The sequence below is a fragment of the Eublepharis macularius genome, chromosome 14 (genome assembly GCF_028583425.1).
Source record: "Eublepharis macularius isolate TG4126 chromosome 14, MPM_Emac_v1.0, whole genome shotgun sequence".
Lineage (NCBI taxonomy): Eukaryota > Metazoa > Chordata > Lepidosauria > Squamata > Eublepharidae > Eublepharis > Eublepharis macularius.
Genome location: NC_072803.1, coordinates 50,270,392 through 50,284,142, shown reverse-complemented (window position 1 = coordinate 50,284,142; position 13,751 = coordinate 50,270,392). Strand labels below are relative to the sequence as shown.

The window sequence follows — 13,751 nt, the reverse complement described above, 5'->3', positions numbered from 1 at the left end:
CTTATTACATCTTTTCTCATGCTGTTGGCAAAAAGAGGCAAAGAACACCGGTGGAGGAGCTGTTGGAATAAGAGTCAGAAAGCAAGTTGGGAGGAAGATGCTAATTTTCATATGATTGATTTTAAAGGGCAGCATTAAGAGGCCGTTCTTGGCAGATTTAAGAGCTGCAGATTGGGGGAACTACACAACATGGTGGAAGCCCTTAAATCTCAAATGAAAGGTAAGGATTTACAGGCCAATCTGGCACAGAAAAGGCCTGGATTCCTATTAAAGAGATCAAGCCGCAAAGCCCCCAGATAAAACTGTGCAGCCTTGAGGTAATAAAATTCTACTGCAAAGGACACCAACCCATTCCATTCGTATTAATTGAAAAAGCGGTAGCAAAAGCTTTGGCACGGACAGATAAACATAAGCAGGAAAGTATCTCTCGAGCCGTTCATGGTTTATTGTTACACCTCCTGAGCAGGTAGTAAAAGAAAGGGCAAAGCATTTCACAGATGCTGTGTTGCCATGGTTTTCTTCCAAAATGTTAGCAATGAAACACGTACATGAGCCTAGGCTTTGCCAGCCTTGGTCATCAAACACCTTGATCCTTGGAGTGCCTCTTCAAAGCATCAACTGAAGCAGCATCAAAAAAAAAGGTGCATTTTTCAACTATAGTTGTGTTTTCTGCATAACGCCAATATGTTGGAAATCTCTGTTCACCGGAGGGAACATCTAGGAACTAAAGACCCCTTGGTATCAAAACAAAGGACCATAAACCCTAAGCCAGCATGATGCTTAGGGATAACCCAATACAGACATTTTGATATAGTTGATTTTGAGCGGTCACATCTAATTCTTTTGTTTTTGCCATCTTTATATCATTTAAACACAATCAATTGCCTCTACTGCACCACTTTGCTCAACGAAGTTTGAGCCCTTCTTCCAGCCTAAGGAGCCTTCCTCCAAATTCAGCCGTTCCAGAATTTTAGTGGAGTATTTAGAGAAACAAAAAACAGAAAAAAAGAAGTGAAAATAAAGGCTCACAGGTTTCTCTCAAAGGAATCAAGATGGGAATATACACATCAAGCCTTCTGGAAATTTGGTCTTTGTTTAAATCCTGTTTCCAACAGCAATCAACAAACTGCCTCTAGAAAGCCCAGGGACAGGGTATGAACACAACTCTAACCCCATCTTATGGATCCCATGAAGACAGTTTCAAGTAGGTAGCTGTTTGGTCTGTAGTAAAGAGCAAGATTCAGGTCCAATAGCTCCTTAAAGACCAACTATTGCTACTGGACCCAAATCCAGCTTATCTATCCCCAGCAATTGATACGTTGAAGTGTACTGTCCCATATATAGACATTCCGTTCGTATGTCCCGTTCTTAAGAGCCAAGCTGGATCTAATCAAGGGTCCATCTAGTACCAACCAGACACCTGGGGCTAAAAGGCAACAGCCTTCTCCCCATTATCTACTCCTGATACTCAAAAGTACACAGAATATGAAAGCTCCCTTCAGTCATCGTAGTTGATAGACCTTTCCTTCACCAGTTCGTCGAGTCCAATTTTAACACTACCTATTAGCCATTAAACCTTCTAGCAGTGAATTCTGTGTCAATTATGTGAGGCATGAAGCTCTTCAATTTGTCTGGAATCTATTGCAAATTTTCAGGCATCCTTTCTTTCCCCCAAAGGAACTTTTTCATCCTCCCTTTAAAATGGTTAATGAGGCCCTTCCCCAGCTGTCCCCACAACTCAAGTAGATTAGGCCTTCCCTGAGGTGATATCCAGCTTATAGCACTCTTACCTCCAGAGACACTTTTTATTGTTTTAAAAATTGTATTTAAAACCCATCTTTCTTCCATCATGAAATTCAAGGGAGCATACGCAGGGTTCTAGGTCTGCCATCCACACACAGACCAGACTCAGAACAGCTTAGCTTCCACAAAGTTTCTGCATTGCATGCCTTTAGACGTTGCCTTGCAGCTAACATTTTGTTGGCCTTGAGGCATTAGGTCTTACCTTATTCTCCTCAGCTCTGAACTGATGGTTTTTTACTGCCAATTGATTTTCATAAGCAAAAGCTGTTCTAATTATTTCTTATGAGATAGGCAATATTAGGCATTGGGTTTTATAGAACATACCAAGTGTAGAATAGAAATACTTTAAAAAGCAGAAAGAATGCAAACTGGCATTAGTCTTTTGGGCGACGATGGCTTCAGCTTCCTCAAAACTTAAATCTTGTGACAGCATGTTTAGAAGGTTAACAGAAGATACTCTGACATAGGCTAGACTGTAACTCCCTGCCCTTCTGAACAGGTGTTTACAAATTAAGTGCTGCTCTTAGCCTAACTAATGTTAAAAACGGTGAGCACAGAAGGCGTAGAGGCATAGTAATTCAGGGGGTGTTACCCATGACCAGACTCTACCATAAAAATTGAAGGAGAATCTTTTTAGGACCAACCAAATGTGTATCTATTGGTGGGGAAAACAACCCCCAAATTCTCTGCAGCTGAAAGGAGCGCCTGCAGAGGTAACTCCAAATACCAGCCAGAGGCTTGGGACAATGGCTTTGTCACTCACACTATGTCTAAATAGATGACCACGCTGGGCAGGGACAAAAGCCAGAAAACAAGGCCAGTCACAGATGCTGTAAAGATCACAATGTATTTAGGGAGCTCTGCAGATATGAAGAAAAATATGACAAACCAAAACTAAAGTAAATTATTCACAAGCCGAACACTAGCAATGGACGGGGGACCCCAGGTTTTGCTAGGATTGTTAACCGCTACAGTGGGAAAGAAATTCCAAATCCAAAGGAAATCTGAACTTTATAAACGTATTTCGTGTAGGTTCATGTGACTGGATCTTCCCTCCACCCTTTGGTGGCACAAAAAAGAAGATGCCTGAAAGATTTCAGGGACTGCATTGATGTCAATTTCTTTATGAACTTGGCTTAACAGCATGCAGCTGTGTTGTGTGCATTTGCTCCTCTTATCTGCAGAAGCACAGATAAACTTGCTTCTTTGTATAGCACGAGGAACTATAAACCCACATTATACCACGGAATTATCAGGCCATCCAGGAAATTGCCAGCACTGCAACACAGATAAAGGTTATTGAACTGCCCAGCAAGACAGCAGGAAACATTCTCGACATGCCAACGGCTGTATCTCAGTTCCACCACCCCCGAGCACAAAGAGTAAAAAGCACTCCATTCGCCTCACTCGTTTTGTCATCAGAGTTCTGGTCTCCCCACTGCAGTGCCTACTGCCTGTTTCAGCAGGCTGTCAGTACAGAGAAGCTAGTCTCGTTTCACAAGACAGAGCCTATGAGATGGCTGGGGAGAAAAACTGCCCTGACGTTCCTTCTAGGGACACATCTCCGCAATGGTCTCTGCCAGGAATATGCATGCTGTTCGTCCTTCATAGAGAAGGCCACCAAGAAGTGGGGCACATTTGGGGTGGCGGCTCTGTCACTGTTACCATGCCTAAGTGGCTGACCCTGCTGTGTATGTCAAAAGCTGCAGCCAGGCCAACCACAGATAAGGTAAGGGTCTTAACACATTAGAGGGTCTCTGCAAATAAGCAGGAAACTTGTGCATCCATATCACTTTTGGGATACTCAGAGAAAAAAATACAACTTTGTAAATTAACCAACTAAGAAAACACTGATGAGGACTGAATATGTTCCAGAAGGTCCAAGATGCAATGAGAGTAGTTAAGATTCTATTAAGAAGAAGGGTGCAGGGGTGGTGGGAACTAACAGGCTGAGAGCTTATAGGATCCTGAAGAGTGATGAATTTCAAAATTACTCTCCCCACTCCATGATTCATCAGAGACCCCAGTTTGAAACTACTTACGGCTGACCCAACGGCTTACCCCTCCTTTACCTATCAGAGCTAAGGGGTATGTCTTCAGATATGTTTCAAAGTTCTTGCCTTATACCAAGTCACACCACTGGTCTACCAAGGTATGTACTGCCTACTCTTACTGGCAGCAGCTATCCAGGGTCTTTCCCACCACCTGCTATCTGATCTGTTTAACTGCAGAAGCCAGAGATTGAATTTGGGACTTTCTCTGCACAAAGAAGCGATTCTCTATCACTGAGCCACATGCTCGGTTATTGCCTGGTTTCCTTTGTTTATTCACTTATTATTCTTTGGCTTCATAGAAAAAGGAAAAATAAAGACATGTTCAAGGTCTAAAATGGCTTCCAACTTTTGAGGAAAGATTTTAAACAACTGTGACAAGTTCACTCAAGCAGCAGAAGGCACATTTTGTGTTACCAAGTAGGCAACATACATCTATGCAGCATGACAGCGTTTGGAACAACATATGCAGCACTGGCTGATTTTTTTTTCTAATAAAATACATGAAAAACAAGGTACTCTTTCTCTCTGGTCACAGCTCTCAGTATTTTGCAGACAAAACCCAGGGATTTTAATATCTAGAGAAGATATGAGCATTTTGTCTCCAAGTATCACAAAACAGTGATACAGATCTACAAGTGTTGGCTTTGCTTAGCCATCAGCACTGACTCTCTTCCCTCAGCATCTATGCCTGCCTAAGCACACAGAGGTGGGAGTGGGGAGACTTTGCAGAACACCAAAGCAGTCTGAAACTCACACTTATTCTGCCATCTGCAAAATGTAACAAAATCTAATCCCTTTTGCCAGTACCATCCACTCGCCCACCTACCCACCCACATGTGACCCCAGCAACTCTGCATACTAGAAGATTTGGTCCAGGAGAAGGGTGAGCCATGTATTATTTATATGGGACTTTTATAGTGCTTTCTGCTAGATCAGCATGGAGGAAGATAACCCTCCTCCCCCAAGTCCTCTCCAATACAGGGAAGACACAATAACTAGACTGGGTTAATAGGTACCGCTGGGACTGGGGAAGTCCTACACAGTGAAAAGCAATCCTTACTCCCCCCCTCCCCCTTTTCCAAATCCAAGGAAAATTGTAGTTTACAAGAATGCTAAGAACTGTTACAGGTCTAGCATCCCCTCCCCACACTCCAGAAGCAGTAAAGATTCTGGTATGCCGAGAGATGCAACAAACCGGCCATGATGCCTTAACTCTAGCCGTTCTTGGAATTAATTCTGGGAGAGAAGACAGCGGAGAAAAAAAGAAGAAACCAACTTCAAGCCAATTCCACGTTAAATAAGAGCTTTACTCATCTTCAAGCACCTTTGAGGGTAGGCATCCAGTTCAAGTTAAACAGGAGGATACAGACGACGTTTGTTTAAACAGAACCCACTTCAAAATCCTTCTACAACGGCACAGAATGATTTCTCTCTGGACTCTAATCTCTAAGATATTCAACCTTATGCACAAACTTCATATCTCTCTACAGGAGCAGGATGGGCTGTCACTTATCAAAGGATCTGGTCCTCACATGCTCACAAGTTAAGAGGTACATGGGGGGGGGGAGCCCAACAGACCTCATGGTCTTCTTAACTCCCAGAATACTACTTGGGCACAAAATGTCAAGCTTAATACTTATCAGAAGTTGCCCACTATTCTCTTTCCACTTGGAATTCCCACCATAATGCACTTCAGGGATAGACAGAACTTGGATATCTTTGGATGAGCTCCAAAAATGGTACAAAAGATTTAGTGAAAGGTTTCAGTGACAAGATTATCTACAGCTCTATTTTTGGAAATAAGTTAAGATCTTTTACAAAAACAAAGAGGAGTACAGCTAAGAGTATGGTCAGACACAGAGCTGATATTGCTGAATACTTCCTGAAGACCAAAGTGCTCCCCTTATCCATTAATGCGGAAGTTCTCGTGGATCTCCGGTTTGACATCAAAGACAAAGTCCAGCAGGGCATTGAGAACCTCCTCTCTGTTCTTCTGGAAGTTATTCTGGAGGACGATCATCTTCTCCTGGGTATCCTTTTCCACCTCAGTGGCAGAGCTGCCATGGGAGCCAAGAGCCTGACACAACCAGAAGAAAACAGAGCAGCAGCAGTGTGAGATGTATGATGCATAGAAACGACACAAGACAGTTGTTTTTTGGCTCAGCACAGCCTGATGTAGACACGCAGCAGAATGAGATGGGAGCTGGCAGAATCAGCTGTACTAGCTCAGACTGTAAATGCAGAGGTCCACATTTTTAATAACTCCCCATATAAAAAGTCCATGTTTACAAAAGATAAGAGCACATCAAATGGTTCTGGCCTTGCTAATTTTCAAACATTCATGTCAGAATACTTTGAAAAATGTAACCCCTTCACTGTGGTAAAGGACTCAGAGGTCTGCCATCTCATTCTGCTGTCATGTGCAGACCAGGTCTAAATTAATATTCACGAGACGGAGTGGGCTGAATATATGGTGCTCCAAGCTGGGCCTACATGCTCTTAAAGAGAGCTAGTATGGTGTAGTGGTTAGTGTTGGACTAGGATCTGAGAGAACCCAGTTTGAATCTCCACTCTGCTACAGCTCACTGGATGACCTTTAGTCAGTCACTCTCAGCCTAACCACCTCGCAAGGTGTAAGCCACCTTGAGTTCCCATCAGGAAGAAAAGCAGGGTATAAATATTCAAATAATGTTTGTCAGCCTCCTCTATTAAGTCATCCAGAATTAATGAATGTGCCCCAGTTCCATTGTTCCCTGCAACTCTGGCCCTCTTGTTTCTTCTTTAAAGGAGGTTAGATGATTCATGGGTAGGGCCTTTTCAGTGATGCTTCCCCCCCCCCCGTTTGAAATGGATTGCCCTGTGAGATGAAAGCTAAACTGTCCTCCTTTAGAAAAGATGACCAGGAGGGCTCTATTTCAGTGGTCTTTCTGACTGTCCGATTAATCATACATCATCCTCTTTTATTGATAGAATATGATTTCAAAAAAGTGTATGTGATTTTAAATCCACTTTACAGCTGCTTATGCACGTCTATACCTTGCCAGGAATCCAGCTTCAGCTTCAAATAGGAAAGGAGAGCTACTCATGCTTGGAACAAAATAAAAGAAGGGGGTGGGGAAGCGGAAAGGAGAGGGAAATTAGCAACTCTTGAGTTTAACCAACCGCAGCTTCCTTTGCTTTGAAGTCTTTCTCCCTCTGCAGGCGATACTGTTCTATTTCAGCCTGGGCTTCTTCTTTTGCTTGTTTCAGCCGCCGGTTCTTCCCTTTTTCCAAGAAAAATTGAGAAAAGCAGGAGCATTAATAGTTACCAGAGCTACTATACAGACAGCCAGAGTGATATAGCAGTTAAAGGCCTAGGTTCTGGAAGAACCAGGTTCAAATCCCCACTTGCTGTGTGGGCCAACTGCATTGCCAGCCTAACAAACTTCACAGGGGTGTTGTGAAAAAAAACTGCAAGTTGAGCAGCACATAAGTGCTTTCAGATTCTAGTAAGGGCTTTCTCACTGGTAAGCTCAAATCACTTATTTCAATACTTGGGAAATGGTACTTTCATTACCAGAGGAGAAAAGCCATCAACTCTGCAAGACAACTTCATTCAGCTAAGGTCTGGGGAGACTCAGATTCAAACCTTGGCCATGAAACTTACCGTTTGGGCTTAAGCCAGTCAAACTCTGAGCCTCAGTCTGCATCATATAGTTGTTGCAAGGCTAAAATGAGGGTGGGAGATCCATGTAAACTGCCCTGAGCTCTTTGGAAGAATGCCATGTGGCACTCAGAAGCGGTTTTGGATATGGTATGATGGAGGGAGGAAGAGTCTGCTACCAAGGAGGAAAAGTCAAGAGTTCAAATTAGATCCATGCCTCTGGGCATACCTGAAAAGCCTCTCTGGATCATGCCATATGCTTATATCATGTTTTACTTACATTTGATTATACACAATTATTATCAGTGACTATGTGTTGTAGCAATTAAAGTAATAGCAGCAGCATTCATTGTGTGTGGCCAATGGCCATTACAATCACTCACATTAAAATGAGCATAAAACATATCATAAATTGTTATTTATTTACTTTATTTGTACCCCATCTTTCTCCTATGAGGTAGGTTAGGCTGAGAGGATGTGACTGGCCCAAGGTCACCCAGCAAGCTTCCATGGCAGAATTGGGATTTGAACCTGGGTTCCCCTGATTCTAGTCTGACATTCTAACCATACCACCACACTGGTTCTCTAAATTGTTAGAACTACCCAACCTAAGTCTGCTTATCAAGTCGGGGAGGGGCGTTCATTTTACAAGTACAACTTTGGCCTACATTTTCTTGGCTTCCAAGGCAAATGACATGTTGTATGAGACAAACAAAGTCAATATATGAGCAAAGAAAGCTCAGTTTCTCTGTTTCTGAGGAAAAGTTTAAGACCTTCAGACATGCCATGAGAAATATGGCTATAGGCTATGTGTAAAGGGGGAAAACAGAATGTAATCAGGCAATGTAGCGAGTAGAGTGTCCAAACTAGGAGAGACCCAGGTTCGAATCCCCAATCTGCTATGGAAACTTGCTGGGTGAGCATGGGCCAGTCACACACTCTCCACCTAACCTATCTCACAGGCTTGTTATGAGAATAAAATTGAGGGGAGGAGAACGATATAAGCCACTTCATGTCCCCAGTGGGAAGAAAGGTAAGTAAATAAATAAAGAAGTATAAACAGGTTATCGGGAAGTTCAAATGAAGTTTTTTATTCTTAGTTGCTAAAAATTCCCAAAGCATTCTTATGAACTGCGGTAACATACAACAATCTGATAAAAGTGTTCCTCCTGAAAGTGCATTCTCAGCTGGCTGCTTTGCCATCATTCCTCCGCCCCCTCCAGCATGCCCCAGTAATGTCAGATGGGAGGGAGATTCTCAAACATTGCTGGATATAAGCACTTTGACATCTCATGCCTACCAGTGGTAAGATTAAGCAGAACTTCATAGATAATACTACCACAATAGTAATGTCTGAGACTGGCAACTGCTTGCCTCAATGCAAAGAGGCAGGGTCTCACCTCTGATGCATCATCAAGCTCCAGAACCCTTCTTGCTTCTGAGTAGCCCTGAAGCTGAACACCAAATAAACTGTCCCATCCCCTCCATTAAAGTCCCCCATGCAAGCCAGATGGTGGCAAATAGCATCTGGGTGTCAAAACTATGTTTAGAAGAATGCCTAGAAGCTTTAAGTGGGGTTTGTAACCACTAGAACACTCAAGACTCCTCCAGGCATCTTGAAGTTGCTTCCCATATTATGAAACAAACAGGTACACTGTGTTATATACTATGTGTAAGTCACAATGAGCAAGAATGAATGTCTCCTTCATAGAAGGCACATTGTGCACCTGTTTCAGGGAGCTACAACTGGCTTTGATCCACTGGATAATGTACATACTGCCTCAGTTCAGGTGTAATGCCGAGCCACAGTTATGCTATTAACCAAATGAGGCTGGGGTGCCTTTCTGGCTCTCACACACTCTCCCTGCTTTGTCTACAGCCAGCTAATTAGAGGGGTAGTTCTTTCAGAAAGCTATACTTCTCTGTTATGTTCAAATCACCAAATTAGAATGTACTTCCCTTACAAAGCAAGATCAGAGTTTGGAATCTGAATGTTAACAGCAAACTATGGTTTACTGCAAAAGCGGAATTGACTTATTAGGTAAACTGCAAGTGTGCAATAGGAAACACAACAGCTGACAGCTGGATGTCATTTGTGGGGTATAGTGGTAGAGCACCAGATGAAGGCGATTCAGGTTTGAATCTCCACTCTGCCATGGAAGACTGCTAGATGATCTTGGGTCAATAACACACTCTCAGCCTAACCTACCTTACATGGTTGTTGTGACAATAAAACGGAGGAGAGGACAATGATGTAAACTACTTTGGATCCCCAAGTGGGGAGAAAGGCAAGATGTAAATGAAGTAAATCAAAGTAAAATACAACAGCCCTATAATGGGATGAGGCTGATTCAGTTTCAGCTGGTTGTATCATGTTCATCACAGGCATATGCTGTAGTTAGTTGGACACTTCCCTGTTTTGCAGGCCACCAACATCTAGCATGATAATTCTACTACTCTTGGTAGTGTGCGAGTCTTTGGCTTTGACTTCCTCCACAGGGTAACCGAGGGGAAAGCAGACATTTCCCATCTCAAAAATGCAGGGTTCCTAGGATAACCTGCTTGTTGGACCCAGACCAGCCCAAATTTGTTTCACATTTTTGTAATTTGGAACTTTTCCCGGTTTGTAAGTTGCTTTACCCCACCCCCATAGGAGAAAAGTAGCCTAAAAATGCTCAAATATAAAAATGAATTGGGTGGCCATCAGCACATCACAGCTGAGCAGCCTGCAAACCACCTATAGTCTCAAGTGTGGCTGCATGAGCATATGTGCATAAGGCCGTTGAGTAATCAAAAGAAACAGAAGTGACACTTTGAGTCAACTGTCCTGATATAGGGCAAGCTTCCCAATTTGCTTTTTTTCCTTTTGACCACCAAAACCCCACTTAATTCTCTGTCAGCGGTCACCATAAATTCTTGGAAGCTCAAAAGCTCTCTGCCCATCTTTACTACCAGATCCCTTCCCCTCTCCACCAACTGAAACTCTGCTTTATTAGAACTCATCAGAGGAGTCAAAGGTCAACAGGACAATCTTTCCTCCCACTCTTCCTCCAGCAGAGATGAGTTGGCCTCAGTCTAGTGTGGCCTACTTCCCTTTTGTTCTGTCTTCTCTCCATTTCCTATAGTCTCCACCAATGTGGCTTACTTTCTATCCTTTATGGGTATTGTTTTCCCTGGCATCAGCTAAAGGCTCCTCGGTAGTAGGCTGGGGGGTGGGGGTGGGGAATCTGCCTTTAACCTTTAAAAGCCACTGCCACCCAGGTCAGATGGCACTGGGTTGAATGGGCCAAAAGGTCTGACAAATGGAAGCTGCTGTTAGTATGGAACACCACCACTTCCCTCTGTTCACAAGCTAAAAAGCTGGCTCCACCACATTTGTATGAAAGATCTCTCACCACTGTGTCACAGCTAGCTGTCTCAACACTTCCTTCTCACTCATGCAACTTGACTCAAGTTCCAAATCATTTTTCCCATTGACACTCACTCTCCAGTGTTCTCCTTTCTCATTTTATTCTTGCATGCTATTCCAACACAATTCTTCTAGAACACAGAACAATGCAAGCTTTCCTTTCACTTAACCAATTAAGCAGAGAAGACCACCATCTTCTAACAGTGATCTAGATTCCCATCATTCAAACCAGGCTGTATTCCTGATTGACCTCCTATCCCATGGTAGCAACAATAACCCTTCTATCTAAATAGAGTGAACTCTCTAAACTGGGACATCCTCAGTTCAAATTTTGCTGCTGCCACAAATTCACTAAGACGACTTAGGAAAGCTGATCCCTTAGCTCTCCATCTTCCCCCCACATCTGCAAATATTGCAGGCCAACCTTATCAGGCTGTTGTAAGGATTGTAAGATAGCATGTGACGTGCTCTGAACATTGTAAGAGCTATATGAAGACTAAACATTAATTGTATTTTTCTGTTTTGGATTTTATAAGAAAAGCATCTTAGTGAAGTAGCTGCTTGGCTACGAAAGCTCAGCTCACAATAAAACCTATCCTCAAGATGCCATGAACTATTTTGCTGCAATGCATCATATACTTATCTAGCACAAAGTTTCACTGACTACAATCATGGCGGTTACTTCTACATAAACATGTATAGGACTGGGCAACAAAGCTGCAGTCCTTTCCCACACTTACCAGGGGAAACTCCATTGATTAATGCACTCTTCTGAAGCAAAGATATCAGCATACCAGTGATGACAAATAACGTTCATGAAGTACTTTCAGATGTTTAAGACCCTCCATATACACAGTTCTGTTATTTGCACAGCACAGGAGAGCTAAATCTGAGAGTGTGGAAGTTTATGAACGACAATCTGCAGTCTGATGAACATGAGTAAGATTCAGGCTTTGCACATGCCATGGGCATTGGCAGAATCATATAAGTACGTGTAACTGCCTTGCAGCACTGCCCCCCTTTCCTGAGTACATCTAACAGGGGCTGTCAGGTGAGGGCCCTTCTTTGCTTGCTGTGCAAGATTTTTGACTTGGAGACATTAGGAATTGAACCCCAAATCTTTAACACTCCCCACAAGTGAAAAGCCAGCAAGGAAGGAAAAAGAAATGTCCCTTCTGCAGTGGCTTTCTATTAACAGGGAGGGTTTTTTAAAAATGCAAACTAACATTGAAAGCTAGATTCCCCCAACCTCCCAAGTCTGAAGTGGCCACAATCAATTTTAAACCCTCAAGCCTTTGCCGCTCCATTTTTCTGCACAAGGAAAGAGTCACGGGTCATGATAAATAAGAGCATCAGCCTACTCTAAGGCCAAGGAGAGCCAAGCTCAATTTGTCACTCAGCCATGGCTGGGTAATAGCATTGCCAACCTGTCTTTTACCCTTGGATTACTCATTGATACATCTATTCTACATAATAGAGTCTAACTCAATGTTACAGAGTGTTTGCTCTGTCTTGTTTTCCATTTTCCACATGGTGGTCCATTTTGTGGTTTACAACCTCCAGGAGGGGCCTGGGGAACTCCCAGAACTACAACTGATCTCCAGATTACAGAGATCAATTCCACCGGAATAAATAGCTACTCTGGAAGACAGCCTTTACCACATTTTACCCCACTGAGCTCTCTCTTCTCCCTCAACCCCACCTTCCCCAGGCTTCAACACCAAATCTCCAGGAATTTCCCAACCCACAGCTTCTGTAGCACAGTGGTTAAAGCGGTCAGAATCAGCACTCTACTGGTTCGAATCCCACAACTGCCAGGAGCTCAACAGGTGGCCTTGGGTAAGCCACTCTTCTCAGCCCCAGCTGTATTGTGATCTGAGCGTTGCATTATCTGCCTGGAAGAGTGGTATATAAGCGCTAGTATTATTCAGTTGGCAACCCGACTGGGTGACCTCGGGCCAGTCGTTCTCTCGCCACTCAGCCTACCTCACAGGACTGTTGTGGGGATGAAACAGAAACCAGTCCTGAACTCCTCGTTGTAAGGGCAGAATAAAAAAGTGAGAGCGAGGCAGACAGGGGAACCCAGCTTGAGTACCCGCTCCTTAGCGCCCAGCCCGGCCCGGCCAGCAGCCCACTCACTCTTGCGGGCCTCGGCGACCTTATCCGCGGCCCTCTTCTCGGCCTGCAGCAGCTGCTGGATGCCCTGCGACTGACTGGCCATGGCTGGCAGCAATGCCGGCTCGAGGTCGCGGCAGCCCCCTGCAGCTCCTGCCGGCCCCCTCTGGCTGCTCCGCGCCCCGCCGCGCTCTCAACCCTCCGCAGCCGGCTCGGCACCACCGACTCCCAGCAGGCCGTCAGCTGACTTACCATGTGACGAGAGGGGCGCGGGCGCTCGCCTCACCGCCGACCACGCCCCTTTCCGCTCTCCGATTTCTTTCTGTGGGGCTGAGGCGCCACATGCGAAGTGTCGCTCTAGGAGGCGGTGCGTCAATGGTGACAGCTGAATGAAAGCGGCAATAAAGAATAGACGGGTGGATTATTTTTCCTTCTTCGGCTTTTTTGTGTCGCTCTAGGCCTAAACATTATTGTACATGTGGATTTAGCAATTGAGATTAAAGGGGGGGAGGGGGAGAGAAAACGTTCCGGTTTGGCTCACGAGGCCTACTAAGGACGGCCTCGGGGTAAGTCAACTCTAGCCTGTTTCTCCACCCCATTTCGATGGTTTCCTCCCCCCCCCCCCCGGCACTGTTACGTAATCCAAGCGCTTAGTCAAATTGCGAGTTCTTCCTTGGTTCTATTTTAGTTCTCATATTACGCAGGCGCAAGGCCTCCTTGCCGCCGT

At 44.2% G+C, this 13,751-nt stretch overlaps 1 protein-coding gene across 1 annotated transcript; it reads right to left on the bottom strand.

The window, feature by feature from the left end:
• Positions 1-5,143: 5,143 nt before the first annotated feature.
• Positions 5,144-13,260, bottom strand: ATP6V1G1 (ATPase H+ transporting V1 subunit G1). Its single transcript, XM_054998611.1, has 3 exons — positions 13,049-13,260; positions 7,020-7,120; positions 5,144-5,934 (listed from the first exon to the last, which is right to left on the bottom strand). The coding sequence occupies exons 1-3, from the start codon at positions 13,128-13,130 to the stop codon at positions 5,761-5,763; spliced, it is 357 nt and encodes a 118-aa protein (XP_054854586.1). The 5' UTR covers positions 13,131-13,260; the 3' UTR covers positions 5,144-5,760.
• Between the last annotated feature and the right edge of the window lie 491 nt (positions 13,261-13,751).